The following is a 14,541-nucleotide window of genomic DNA, read 5'->3' as shown; positions in this document are numbered from 1 at the left end:
GATCATGAGATACTATGCTTCAACACTTAATCGTTTTCACAACTTGTTCGTAGTAGGGAATGCTAGCCGATCGAACAGACTATTCGATCGAGTGACATTCAGTTGAGGACTAATCCTGAAACTCCTAGCCGATCGAGTGAGCTAGCCATGGAGCCGTTGGAGTTGTTCGATCAAGCATCTATGGCATTAGTTGTCTGCAGATCTTGTCCGGACGAGTCTTAATGACTCTGGGCAGTACTTTTAAACATTTGGTTTGTAATAAATTGAATCTGAGTTGTCGAAACAGTACTGTGTGTTTAGTTGTATTCTATGATAACTTGTTTATTTATTTGGGATACGGTATGGGACGTATCACTTAACTGAATTTGTAATAATAGTTATTGTGGAAACTTCTGGACAATCTGTTTCGCTCAGTGCCGCGCCCCGATGATTCCGCCATCGGTTGGGGTGTGACATCAAGCCTCGCAACCTCCTATCATGCAACGCCTTAGTTTTTTCCTTGATACTCCAAGATCATTCATAGGCGGCATCCCTCAATGCTTCCAACTCGTGAATTTGGAACAACCTCCTTCTAGCGGCCTCGGTAAGGTCAAGATTAACGGTTTTAAATGCCCACAAAGCTCTATGCTCTAACTCTACCGGAAGATGGCAAGCTTTGCCATACACAATCATAAAGGGTGTTGTTCCTAACGGTGTCTTATACGGGGTGTGGAAAGCCCACAAAGCGTCGTCAAGCTTTTCCGACCAATCTTTTCTACTTTTTCCTACCGTTTTCTCTAGGATGCTCTTCACCCCTCGGTTAGCATTCTCTACTTGGCCATTAGTTTGCGAGTGGTATGCGGTAGAAAGACGGTGAGTGACACCGTAGCGTGCAAGTGCCTTTTCCATGGCGGAATTGCAAAAATGCGTGCCACGGTCACTTATGATAGCTTTAGGGACTCCGAAACGCGTGAATAACTTTTTAAGGAATCTCACCACCACTCGGGCATCATTAGTGGGCAAAGCTTGAGCTTCGACCCACTTTGAAACGTAATCAATGGCCACGAGGATGTACCTATTCCCACTTGAAGATGGGAAAGGTCCCATGAAGTCAATGCCCCATACGTCAAAGATTTCCAAAACTTGGATGGGATTTTGAGGCATTTCATCCTTGGATGAGATGTTGCCGGTACGTTGGCAACGGTCACATGTCCTAACAAACTCTATGGCATCCTTCACTACCGTTGGCCAATAAAACCCACTATCAAATACCTTTTGTGCCGTCACATTCGCTCCGTGATGGCCTCCCGTTAAACCCTCGTGCACATGTCTAAGGATGTCTAACCCATCCTCCCTTGAAACGCATCTCCTAAGCACTCTATCTCCACCTATCCTAAATAGGAACGGGTCGTCCCAAATATACTTCCTAGCCTCCCTAAGAAGCTTTTTCTTTTGTTGAAAAGACATACCCCTCACAAGATCACCGGTCGCTAAATAATTCGCCAAATCCGAGAACCATGGCAAACCCTCTACCTCGGCACTAACAAAATCTATGGTTTCGTGGTGGTATAGTTCTCTTGAGAATCATTTAGAGTTTTGCTCGCGTAGTAGATTGGATGAAAGTGTTTATCGACTCTTTGACCTAGGACCGCACCTACGGCATAATCGCTTGCGTCACACATGAGCTCGAAAGGCAAGCTCCAATTGGGCGAAACAAGTATCGGGGCACTCACGAGTTTTTCCTTCAAGAAGTCAAACGCCTTGATGCACTCATCGTCGAAGACGAAAGGTACATCTTTCTCTAAAAGTCTAGTCATCGGGCGTGTGATTTTGGAAAAATCCTTTATGAAACGCCTATAAAAACCCGCATGACCTAGGAAGCTCCTAACGGACTTGACACTAGTAGGTGGAGGCAATCTACTTATGGTATCTATCTTGGCCCTATCCACCTCTATACCCTCTCTCGACACCTTGTGTCCTAAAACTATCCCCTTCGTCACCATAAAGTGACACTTCTCCCAATTCAACATAAGATTTGTCTCTATGCACCTCTTAAGCATCCTATCAAGATTTAAAAGACATTGTTCGAAAGTGGTGCCATAAACCGAGAAGTCATCCATGAAAACCTCCATGGAAGTCTCAAGCATGTCTTGGAATATAGCAACCATGCATCTTTGGAAAGTAGCCGGAGCGTTGCATAACCCGAAAGGCATGCGGCGATACACATAAGTGTCGTAAGGGCATGTGAACGACGTTTTATCTTAATCCTCCGGGGCGATGGGGATCTGAAAATAACCCGAAAATCCATCGAGAAAACAATAAAATTGTTGACCCGCTAGACGCTCCAACATTTGGTCAATGAATGGTAAGGGGAAGTGGTCTTTCCGGGTGGCGTCGTTTAACTTTCGATAGTCTATGCACACACGCCAACCGGTAACGGTACGGGAAGGGATTAACTCGTTCTTTTCGTTCATGATCACCGTCATCCCACCCTTCTTTGGGACGACTTGGGTCGGGCTAACCCATGGTGAATCGGAAATGGGGTAAATCACCCCGGCATCTTACAGCTTAAGCACTTCTTTCTTAACGACCTCTTGCATGTTCGGATTGAGCCACCGTTGAGGTTGCACCACCGGCTTATAGTCATCTTCCATGAGTATCCGGTGGGTACAATAGGCGGGGCTTATGCCCTTGATATCCGAAAGACGCCATGCAATGGCTTCCCTATTTTCTCTCAACACCTCTAACAACCTACCCTTCTCTCCCTCCTCTAACTTAGATGAAATAATGATGGGAAACTCGGAACCCTCACCTAAGAAAGCGTACTCTAAGTGGGACGGGAGGACTTTGAGTTCTAATGGGGCGGGTTTCTCTATAGGTGTACTCTCACTCTCACTTTTGATCTCACTCAATTCTATCACTTCGGGGACCCACTCGTCCTCTTCTACTCCCTCGCTCTCACTCACAACCTCCTCTACCTTGTCAACTACCTCATCTATCCTACTCTCAACTAGGTCGGCTCCACTAATATAGTCAAAGCAATAGTCGACACAAGATAAAAACGATTCTATGAAATAGACCGAATGACAAGGACTACTAAGGTCATCGGAACCACTAGGGTGTTCCATGGAGCGTGCTATCTCGAAAGTAACTCTCTCCTCGCCGACTTGAAGTGTGATTTTCCCGTCAAAGACATCAATGATGGCCTTGGCGGTACACAAGAATGGGCGTCCTAGAATGATGGGAACCTTCTCGTCGGCTTCCATATCAAGGACGGCAAAGTCTACGGGAAAGACGAATTTATCCACTTTGACTAGAAGGTTTTCGATAATGCCACGTGGATACTTAACGGATCTATCGGCTAGAGACAAAGACATACGTGTAGGGGACAACTCTCCTAAACCTAACCTCTCATACAAGGAATATGGCATTAAGTTTATACTCGCTCCTAGATCGGCTAGGGCCCTACACTCGGTATCACTCCCAAACAAGCACGGGATGGTAAAAAGGCCCGGATCCGTCAATTTTTCCTGGACCTTGTTCAACACTACAGCGGAACACCCTCCACTAAGGGGGATGTTAGAAACCTCTCCTAACCTATCCTTTCGTTTTAGAAGATCTTTTAAAAATTTTGCATATTTCGGCATTGATTGAAGGGCTTCTATAAAAGGGAGGTTGATTCTAAGCTGCTTAAAGATTTCTAAAAATTTCTCGTACTCTTTGGAATAAGTTTGATTTTTAAGGCGGGAAGGAAATGGAGCATGGGAAATATCAACATTGGGTGATGGAACAACTTGAATGGGCTTTTTACCTACGCTTTTCTCACTTGAAGGCCCCCCGGTGTGTGCGGTACTTGCTAGGATTAACCTAGGTTGCACTTTACCGGGCGCCTCCATTTCAATCTCTTCATCTACAGGCTCCTCATCTTCTATCTCAACACTCTCGGGTCTCACTACCTCTCCTAGAGTCCTACCACTACGGGTCGAAATTGCCTTCAAACTACCAGATGGGTTGGGCTTTGTGTTGCCCGAAAATTGACCGGGGGGTCGTTCTTGCAACTGGCGTGCAATATCCCCAACTTGCCGTTGAAGGTCTAAGAAACTTGAATGATTATTCTTTAGGAGCGTAGCGTGGTCCTCTAAAGTACGTTGGGTAGCCTGATCCTTAACCAATAATTGGGAAAGAAGGTCCTCTATCCTAGACAAACTACCATTTGACCCCTCATTCTTAGGTTGAACCTCTTGGCCTGACCCCTCACCTCTGAACTGCCCACCTGAACCTGAACTAGCAAATGGACCTGTTTGACCCGACCCCCACTAGAATAAAAACCTGGCCCCCTGCTTTGATATTGACCTGATGAAAAACCAGGGGGGTTTCCTGATGAGCGATAAGTGTTAGCACGCCAACTAGGGTTACTATTGTTGAACGGGTTAGTTGGACCTCTATTTTGACCTGCTATATACTCGACCTGTTCTAGGGTAAGGGTTGGGCATTCTATGGTGTCATGTCCACCTCTACAAACTTCGCATCTATCTACCTTCTTCTTAATTTCTAGCAACTCTTTGGTGATATAATCAAGCTGAGATACTACCTTTGAGTCTGAAACGACTTGGTTCACTCCTCGAGAAGATGAGGAAGTAATCACAGGATTGGAATTCCTGCCGGTAGCACTATGATCTATATCAGCATGAGCGAAGCTCTCAAAGAGGTCATTGCAGTCAGCCACAATTTTCTTTCCCATTAGGTGGACTCCTGCAGATGTGTCAAATCGGGCTTTGCACTCAGGGGTAAGACCATTGTAAAATTTTTCTACTAAGGCCCAATCCGACAGTCCATGTTGGGAGAAACGTGAGAGCAATGTTTGAAACCTCTCCCATGCTAAGTGTAAGGTTCGTCAGGCTCCATTCTGAAGGAATGGATCTGATCTCGAAGGCGAGAGGCCTTCGCAGGTGGAAAATACTTAGCAAGGAATGCATCTCTAAGTCCAGCCCAAGTAGTGTAAGTACCTGCTGGCTGCGAGTCGAGCCATGTGGCTGCGCGGCCAGCAAGTGAAAAGGGGGAGACTTGGAGATAGCGGGCATCAAGATTAACACCTTCAATGCCGAAGGTGCTACACAGACGGGTGAGGCGATTGATATGTGCTGGCGCGTCCTCATCATCACGACCATGAAACTGACAAGAGTTGTTAATGGCAGTCATGATGTATGAAGGAATTTGCCAAGACTTATCATTGGTGATTTCAGGAAGGGTGATGGGTGAGTTTGCGGTAAAACCCGCGGTGGAACGCTGGTGGACGGTTTGGTTTTCGGCCATTTGGTGAACTGGTGGTGGACTAGGGTGACGGGAGGGTGGTGGGGAATTATGGGGTGATGACTTCGGGGTGAAGTCGTAGTTCGGTGGTTTAGAGTGTAGTGTAGAGTCAGAAAGGGCTGAAGATGAAGTTAGGGGTTTTTGAACCTGAGGATTTGGTGTGGAGAAGGAAGACTTGTCAATTGGCGGCTTCACTGGTCCCTGCGAACGTGTGTGGGGCATGAACTGCAAAACCAAGAACGAACAAGTAAGCCAACTCCAACAAAAGACTCTACGAAAAATACGAAAAAGACACTAAAATTACTCGGACTCCTACGACTCACAAACACACAAAAAGCACGTAACGATATTAGTTGAAATCCAAACAAAGCAGTTAACGCAATTGCCAAGAGTCCCCGGCAACGGCGCCAAAAACTTGATGTGGAAAAAGTAGTTCAACTAAATAAACTAAAATTACCCTAAATTAAGACTCAAGTAATAAAAATCTAGACTCTCTAACCTGACTAAACTACTCACCGGCAAGTGAACCAGTCGACTCTAGCACAGAAAAGTAAGTCCGGATGTCGAACCCACAAGGACTCTAATGAATTACGTTAACGACTCTATTTAGACTAGACACTGACACGACTAAACGATTGTTGTGTTTTAAGGGGGGTTTTTACTAAAATCCTAAAATTGCAATTAAAATGAAATTAAACTAAGACACGAACGAAGACTAGGGTTTGATTCAGATAAGATTAACGACTACCTAGACTTGAATCCAATTTAACTATGAATGGACTTCTAACGGTATTATTGTTGTATGAAGCCGGGATCGTAAAGTACTGAACCTTAAGGTATTTCAATGCTAAGACTTCCCGACCCTTCTCAGGAAGAAACCTAGGAAACCCTACAAGGTTGTTGTGTATACCGACTGTTAGACTTTCTCTCAGTCCTCTAACGACTCTAAAAAAGCCCTAGTACGACTATCTACCTCTCAGCGCGACAATCTAAGGCAATTCTAGGTTCTGACTTGGTTTACTAGACACAAATGCAATTAGGGAACTAAAACCGACTTCTCTCAAAATCTATCTTAGCTATATATTGCACCGAGACCTAATAACTAACTCGAGTCTCTCAGCGACAAGTTAAGCAGAATATTTACTTCTAATTGTATTTTAATTACTGTTTCTAAGGCAATCGACCGATTTACCCAAAGATCACCCGAACCCGCAAGGATGCAAATAATCAACACAAATTTATTATGTGAAAGACATTCACCAAAATCTATGTGAAACAGTAAATAATCAACAACCAAAAGTAAATACGCACACGCACCAAATCAAGAATACTAGAACTCTTTACTTTCAGAAATCAATCCATAATCAAACAATAAACCGTTAAAAGATCCAAACGTTAATCAAACTATCATCTTGTCTAGGTAGTATCTAGGGTTTAGCCAAGAAACATGTTGTTCATAATAAACAAATTAAGTTCAAAACAAGAATTCATCGGAAAAGATCAAAAACACGAAATTAAAGAACACCGGGAGATAAAACCCGAACAATCTTCACTTCCACGCTTCAAGCTTCAACCGAATGATTCCCGTGAGCTAAAGCACTCCAAAATACTCAAAATCTCCTCTCCAAAGTCGCCTAGGGTTTCTTGATTCATAATCAGAGTTGTCTGTTAAGTTTCTTGGAAAATCCTTATCAAAACCCTAGTTGGGAACAACTTTTCCAAGGAGTTAGACCCCTCGCGCGACGACAAGGGGGTGTCGCGTTGCGCGGCGCCTCCAAGCCTTGATTTTAATATTTTTTTATTCAATTTTGATTTCCAGATTATCCGACGCGCGTACGAATCCCGGTTTTCTTCTAAACTGCTCATTTTTACTCGTTTTTCATCGCTTTAAGCTACGGGACCTGAAATCAAAGCTTAACGTCAGCAGTATCGAAATTCTAACCTAAACTAGACTCAAAATAACTGAAAACTGACAAAATATACACTATAAACATATGTACTTTGCAGTACATCACTCGGTTAAACAGTCCGTTCGGACAGTCTGTTCGATCGGCCGGTAGGCTCGATCGGCTGGACTGTTCGAGTGGATTGTTTCTTCCTTTGAGTAGGATGTGTTTGTGTATGATGGTTTGACCTTTTGAAGTTTTCATTGTAGTATTTGAGAATACTGAAGTGTCCTTACCTTTCAGGTCGACTGATCGAACAGCCTGTTCGATCGGCCGGCTTAACCGATCGGTTAGACACTTCGTTAGTGAGTCCTCAGCTGGATGTCACCTGATCGATCGAACAACATGTTCGTTCGGGTGGCACTCCGTACTACTACGAGTTGTAAATCGATTAAGTGTTGAAGCATAGTATCTCATGATCCGAAGAGTAATGTTTACCAAACGGTCATTCGATCGGGCATTACTTCGTTCAATACCATACTTCTGAAATTGTCAAATTGTGGGGCCACTTGCTAGCCGATCGGCTGGCTTGGTCGATCGGCTGGCTTGGTCGATCGGCTGACATGTCCAATCGGTTGGGCCGTCCGTTCGGACAGCCTAACCGTTCGGTCAGCATCCTGACCTGGTCGGCCTGTTCGTTTAACACTTTCGCTGTTCTGATTATTTGACATTATATTGAGGTAGTTTGACAACGAGCTGAACCATGGAGCTTTCGTTCTTACTTGCTTCCCCTGCTCGGACAGGAATCACCCAAGTCCGGCCGGTGAACTGTTCGGAACGGTTAGCTCAACATTTACCCGAAATCGGTGAACCTCGTAGATAGAATCCGAACCTTGAACCACTCATCCATTAGAACGGTTGGTGAGTTGACTTCAAGCTCCGTTTCCACCAGTTTGAAGGCATTGAGTGTAAAAGAGTTGAAAGAAAGTTGGAATTCCTTCTTTCAATCCTATACATCATGTAAATGTTCAGATCTGTGATAGATCTTAGCTTGTTTATGTGGAAATCGGTTAGATCTGAGCTATTCATGGTGGATTGAGGTCAAAACATGATGTTCTTGAAGAACACCATGATGACATCATCCTAGAATGCTTAGATCTTGATGATTTCACGGTTAGAAATCAAGATTTGAAAGATAGAAAGGTGTAGGAGTGTATATTGATTAAGAAAGTACAAGATTTAGGATGAAAACTTACCGGAATCGAAAGAAATCTAAGAAAAGATGAGGAGCACGAGCTGGTCGGTCAGAGAGTTTCCAAAAGTGGAAAGAATGATAATGACAGCCCTATTTATAGGCTCCAAAAGAGGAAAGGGCTGGCCGATCGGCCAGGCATCCCGATCGGACAGCCTGCTCGACCGGACAGTCTGTCCGATCGGCTGGGCTGTTCGATCAGCTGACAGCCTGATCGATCAACAGTCTGGTTCGAGTGTTCGGTGCGACGATTTCTGATATTTCGATTTTGACTGATGACGATACGAATACGATGGAGTTTCCTATTCAAATTACTTTTAGTCCCAATCACTATATCTAACATACAATCATCTATATTTCACACTATTCTTACGTTACTATTCGTCATAATTCGATTTCGATTGCATTCGATTTGAGTTTCGAGTTTCGAGTTTCGATTGATTCGATTGATCACCACACAAAACATAAAGTAAACACGCACAAGTAACACATAAGGCACACACACACGTATAATAACAACAACCAAAGTTCGCGTAATTCGAGATTCGAGTTCGATGATGGTTCGATCGGTTTGATTACTGATTAGTTAACTTTATCGCATTGTTACTTCCTACTATTCAATGTCGTAAGTCGGTTCGCGTTGATTAACATTCGATTACTTCGATTTCTTAGATTAACAACACTTACTCTACATAATACAAATAAAACATAAAATAGACTATTTACAGTTAATGAAGTCAAAATTGACTTGGACTTTGACTTTGATTTTGACATTCGAAAACACGGGGTGTTACAATCATCCCCATCTGATCACTTGCAATCCACCTCCACCATTACCCTCCATCCCCACCTGACCAACAAACACCATCAACCTTCCCCCACCTCCACCGCTAGACCACCACATTTTGCCACCATCTCCTACCGGCGACCACCACTACCTCCACTCCCCACCACTGATTACCCACTCTCCACCACCTCTGTTACCACCAACAACCTACCCCTTCAACCACCACCATCTCTGCCACAAAATCTAGACCACCATTGTCCATCCTCGCTACACACTCAACCATCGGCAACCTTCACCGTTCACTACCAACCATCATCTTCCACCCACGAAACCTTAGATCTGTGTGAGTGTGGCAGCTGTGTTTTCAAACGCGCGTGGGTGGCCGGAAAGCCGAACCCTAGACATGTGACTATATGGACGAAAATGATATAATTGGACAAAGCACAAGGACGAAATGACAGTTAACTAAAATGAAAATGTACAATTACCTATTTACCCCTCATTAAACAGACAGAATTAACAGACGCTAACTTTTTTTTTTGTTGAAGTAGCACATTTCACGAATGCGAGGGAAATTGTACAAATTTGAAATTTGGTCTGGACTGATATATAATTGGACAAACCACAGGAACGAAAATGGTACTTAACTCTATACGAGTCAAAATACATTAATTATATACTATAAATTTTCAACATTTTGTTGCAATGATAGTTGTACAATGTGGATTGTAAATGTTATTAGTTTTGTGGGTTTTTTTACTTTATTGATTAATCGTGTCCATTAGATTACCCCATCTCTCTCCTTCCGTTCATCACAAACCCTACCATAGACTGCTTTCTCTGTGTAAAACATCAGTGGTTCCATTGAGAGAGAAAAAGGAATCGATATATGAGAGAGACGGAGACGGAGACGCAGAGTTTAGAGAGAGAAGAAACAATCGCGAAGTGAAAGCGAGCGAGCGGGGTGGAGCTAACACCGCTTCCGATGGTGTTCCCGGCGGCGCAAGACGGCTCTCCCTGTCTTCAGTTTTCAATAACCCCAAAATCCCGATTCATCCAGATCAAGATGGCTGTGTTAGGGTTTCAGAGACCAATCGTGTATGTTCTTGACAACAAAAAATGCAGCAGCAGCAACAACTGTTCTTTTTTGGCAAGAAAGACGCATTTAATCAACAATTATATTAGTAGTATTATTTTTTAGTTGTATTAGATTTTAAGGTAATGTGCTTTGTATGTTGTTCATTTAGTTTGGTTCTTTTGTTCCTCAAATCGATAATTGGTTTTGTTATTTTGTATATATATTTTAGGTTGCAACTTCTGCAGTTTTTAAGCTAATGCGCCGCCATCTTCAGTAGATGTAACCAGAGAGAAGAACGGGTTTGAAGCCCCACACTGTGCCGGTTGGAGGATTTAGGCCAACATAAATTGGAGAATCAAGAGTCAACAACTGTATCAGGTAATTTTATAATCTCTTTGTTCCAATTTTTGAATGAGAACCAGCAAAATGTAAATTGATATGTTTATTTGATAAAAATATTTTATGTGAGGTCTTTTAGGTTTTTTATGAAATGGTAGATGTGTTAACCTTTGATTTGGGCCCTTTCTATGTCTTTGCCAAATGTGTAGGCATCCATGGCAGAAGAGAGAATTTGGAAATGGTCGGGTCAAAAGGGGGTTCTAGAGGAGCAATAAATGGCCCATGGCATTATAGCCTAGTGCCATCTTGGGGGTGAGATAAGGCTTTGGGATCATTAGGTCCTGGGTTCGATTCTCACAAAGGGGTTTTTTTCCCAGATTTATTGGGTTTCCTCCTGAATTGGTGTATACGCATTATAGCCTAGTGGAGATGGATATGATCGGGTGGTCCTGCTGGTGGCACGATGATACTCTAGTGGTCCGTCAGTGATCCTAATTTGCCGTTCAAAAAAAAAAGAGGAGCAATAAATGGTTTATTGTACCTAATTGAGTTATTATGTTTGCCTAGATCTAATATTTATTGTTTGATCCATGAAGTTCTTCTTGCATTAGTTTTTTATAATTGCTTGCTTTGAATTTTATTATAGAACAACGTCGGCGCAAAAAATAAGCCAATGAAAAGATGTTGAAACTGATAACACGAAGAAAGTTGACATACGGCAAATCACAGTCGTTCTAAAACTTGACTTGCGTTGCACCGGATGTGCCAAAAGGATAAGAAATCTGTACAATTTACTAAAGGTAGTAAACATGGATCAACGATTACAGAGGATTTCGGGAGGTATAAACGATTAACTAATAGATTTTATTAGTTTATATTATTTGTAGACGAATATTAAAGAACTGGCCATCTATTATAATGGCTACAGTTGTTTCATTCCTGGTCTTTTGCATGTTCTTTTGATTATCACATGGGTTAAAACTATATGGAAAAAGAGGTTTTGTGCTACTTCAAATATTGTAGTTGTAGTGATGTTATAAGTTTTAAGGCCTGGAAGGCGTATGAGCGACACTTGGTGAGCAAATATAACTATGTTAACATAGTCACTTTTTATTTTTTTATATTCAACTAATATCCTTCAGATTTGCGCATTGAGACTTTAAGTAGTCTGGAAGATGCTTCCTTACAGGTTATTAGTAAAGCTAACCTTCCTATTATCAACCGCTAACCTTCCTATTATCAACCGCGCCCATTTGGTTAAAGCCTATCTTAACCCGTTAGAACAGTTGATCCCTCCTATTATCATGGAAACAAGACCCACAAAATGAAACGTAAGCAATATTCTAATACAATTTCTTGGTTTTTCTTCTGTTGATTTTTTAAATCCATCTTATCTTTTAATAGGATGTTGATTTCTTGTAGGTTTCTAAAGTATGTGAACACTATGGCAGCCAGCCTGCACCATTATATATGTTTAATATTGCTACTTACAGGTGCTTTTGTTGTTCGTAACTTAAATTTTATTCACTGAAAATTGGTTATTGCGTGTAATGAGACATTCGTTGTACTTGAACAGGTAATTCTATAGTGTCTGTTAATTCCTTCCATTTGGTCTCAAATGGAAGCATCACAACACTCGAACCTCATAACGGTATCGTAACCTCAAACAGGATCACCGGAAGTGTTTGGTGGCAACCACTTCCCACTCCAACTGCTACCAAAAGGCACACCATACCCCAAATTCTGCCTATTGTTGTTGCTATTCCAACTCATGTAGTCAGTCATGTTCTTAAAGAATTAGCATAGGACATACCTCTGAGGCATAGATCAAGACAATAATGAAGCTTGCTGAGATAAACATTCACTAGAAAGCCTGTGGCCATAACTTCATTTTGATGGTGAACCCAAAGAAAAACCAGCACTAAAACACTTCAGGCGTCTAAATAGGTGTGTTCGAAAGTAGTAGTGCACTGTGCTTCCCTTTATACCTTGTCCGTGTGGACAAAAAAAAATGAAAAAGCTTATATATTGTTAAGACTGTAAACAAACATGCAACTAATTGCACATATACTAGCATTATTTATGTTTGTAGAATCGACTTTTGTACATATATACACGAAATCCCGCCGCGTAGTCGTATAATGCTACAAATCACAATGGAGTTACTTAAGTTTTTACGCCGCCGCAACGCGTGGCGGGTAAAAATTCTAGTTACTACAAAATAATAAAAATATAGAAAAAGGTAAATTATTATTACAATAACGTTATCAGTTGGTCTACTTTATCATATTTTATTTAATATAAAATATTTCATAGGGTTGTAAACGAACCGAACGAACACGAACAAGGCTTTGTTCGTGTTCGTTCGTTAAGGAAATAAATGTGTTCACGAACGGTTCATGAACAGTTACCGAACGAAATTTTATGTTCGTGTTCGTTCATTAAGGAAATGGGCGTGTTCACGAACAGTTCACGAACACAACTAAATTTGATGAATGCGACGAAGAATAAAGGTGGATGACCCAGAGAGTAGCACTAGAACTTGAATTCCTTATTGTGGAACGGAGGTCGATCGTATTCGTCGATGTAAATAATAAGAAATGAAAGGGAAATTGTGCATAAACAAGGTGAAAAGGGGTTTTCCAAGTTTAATTCTTAGGGTAGTAAAATAAATATAAGTTTAATAATATAAAAGGTATAGATAAAATATATGAAAGTACAAAAATCTTTCATTAAAATACAAACATGCGAACATAAACGAACGCAAATGAACGAATGTTCACGAACACCTTACCGAACGTTCACGAACACAATTGAACGAACGAGACCTTTGTTCATGTTCGTTCATTTAACTAATCGAACGAAATTCCTTGTTCGTGTTCGTTCGTTTATTAAACGAACGAACATAAACGAACTTCCCGCCGAACGATTCACGAACTGTTCGTTGAACGTTCGGTTCGTTTACAGCCCTAATATTTCAAGTTTGTAGAAGGATATATGAAATTCCCCCTCTAATGCAATCATTTATATAAGTATTATCGTCTGTCAATTACAAAAGAATGATCATCGTCGGATCGTTAGGTTCGGTTAATTAGTTGATTTCAATTATCATAGTTTCACCAAATTCTTGAGTTATATGTGGATTTTGAATTATTAAGTAGGAGCTTTTAGTGTTTTAAGGTTATGCTATTTATATGAAATATCTACATATTATTGGTTTATATAAGATAGAAATTAGGGATGTGAAACATGAGGCTATTCTTTCAATGTTAGGCAATATGTCATGTGTTAATGATATCCTGTATATGAATTCTGGTGACATTTATGACTATTCATATATAAACTAGATTATAAGCTCGCTTGTTGCGATGGTATGTTACCGTGGGCATTTGATCGGCATTGGTTCAATTAGTTATACTACCAATACGATATATGCACTCGATATTGAAATTAACATGTGTTATACATCGACTCAAAATGATAGGAACGAACACCGATGTCGGCACCGATGTTGTTCAAAAGGTATTGATCGGTTCAGGACGTTATGGAATTGGTACCGATTAGGGCTGTTCATGAGCCGAGCCGAGCCAGGGTAAGCTTGGGCTCTGCTCAATTATAAGCCGAGCTGCCTTGGCTCGGCTCAGATTTGAAACCGAGCTGAAAATCTAAGCTCGGGCTCGGCTTGGTTTTAAACCGAGCTGGCTCGGCTCAGCTAGGTTTGGTTCGATTTTAAAAAGAAAAATATAATATATAGCTCTCAAAATTCAGTAGCCTAAAATATTTTCAATACTTCAAAAAAACATATTCAAAATAAGTTTATACATTACAAGCCAAAATCATGTTCAACAACGAAAAATAAGTTTTAAATTTCAATGAAATACAATAATTAGTTCATTAGCAAGGTAATTAA

At 41.4% G+C, this 14,541-nt stretch overlaps 1 protein-coding gene and 1 long non-coding RNA gene across 5 annotated transcripts; one reads left to right on the top strand and one right to left on the bottom strand.

Annotated features, from left to right (window-relative positions):
* Positions 1 to 513: 513 nt before the first annotated feature.
* Positions 514 to 888, bottom strand: LOC110866792. Its single transcript, XM_022115939.1, has one exon. It carries the CDS (start codon positions 886 to 888, stop codon positions 514 to 516), a length of 375 nt encoding a protein of 124 aa, XP_021971631.1.
* Positions 889 to 9,976: 9,088 nt separating this feature from the next.
* On the top strand, positions 9,977 to 12,725 carry LOC110868273. 4 transcript variants are annotated; one of them, XR_004862482.1, is made up of 6 exons: positions 9,977 to 10,432; positions 10,522 to 10,670; positions 10,841 to 11,706; positions 11,774 to 11,962; positions 12,054 to 12,124; positions 12,208 to 12,725. It is a non-coding gene; the product is annotated as an uncharacterized LOC110868273 (long non-coding RNA). The 4 variants fall into 4 exon arrangements; XR_004862481.1 differs by having other exon boundaries at positions 9,978 to 10,432; positions 10,841 to 11,180; positions 11,278 to 11,962; XR_004862480.1 differs by having other exon boundaries at positions 10,841 to 11,962.
* The last annotated feature ends 1,816 nt before the right edge of the window (positions 12,726 to 14,541 follow it).

This window comes from Helianthus annuus, chromosome 7 (assembly GCF_002127325.2).
Source record: "Helianthus annuus cultivar XRQ/B chromosome 7, HanXRQr2.0-SUNRISE, whole genome shotgun sequence".
Lineage (NCBI taxonomy): Eukaryota > Viridiplantae > Streptophyta > Magnoliopsida > Asterales > Asteraceae > Helianthus > Helianthus annuus.
The sequence above is the reverse complement of the archived record's forward strand: the minus strand, read 5'-3'. Positions and strand labels throughout refer to the sequence as shown.

Bases quoted from the DNA above. Each gene is read 5' to 3' on its own strand.
- LOC110866792 (XM_022115939.1), bottom strand. From the start codon at position 888: ATGGAAAAGGCACTTGCACGCTACGGTGTCACTCACCGTCTTTCTACC.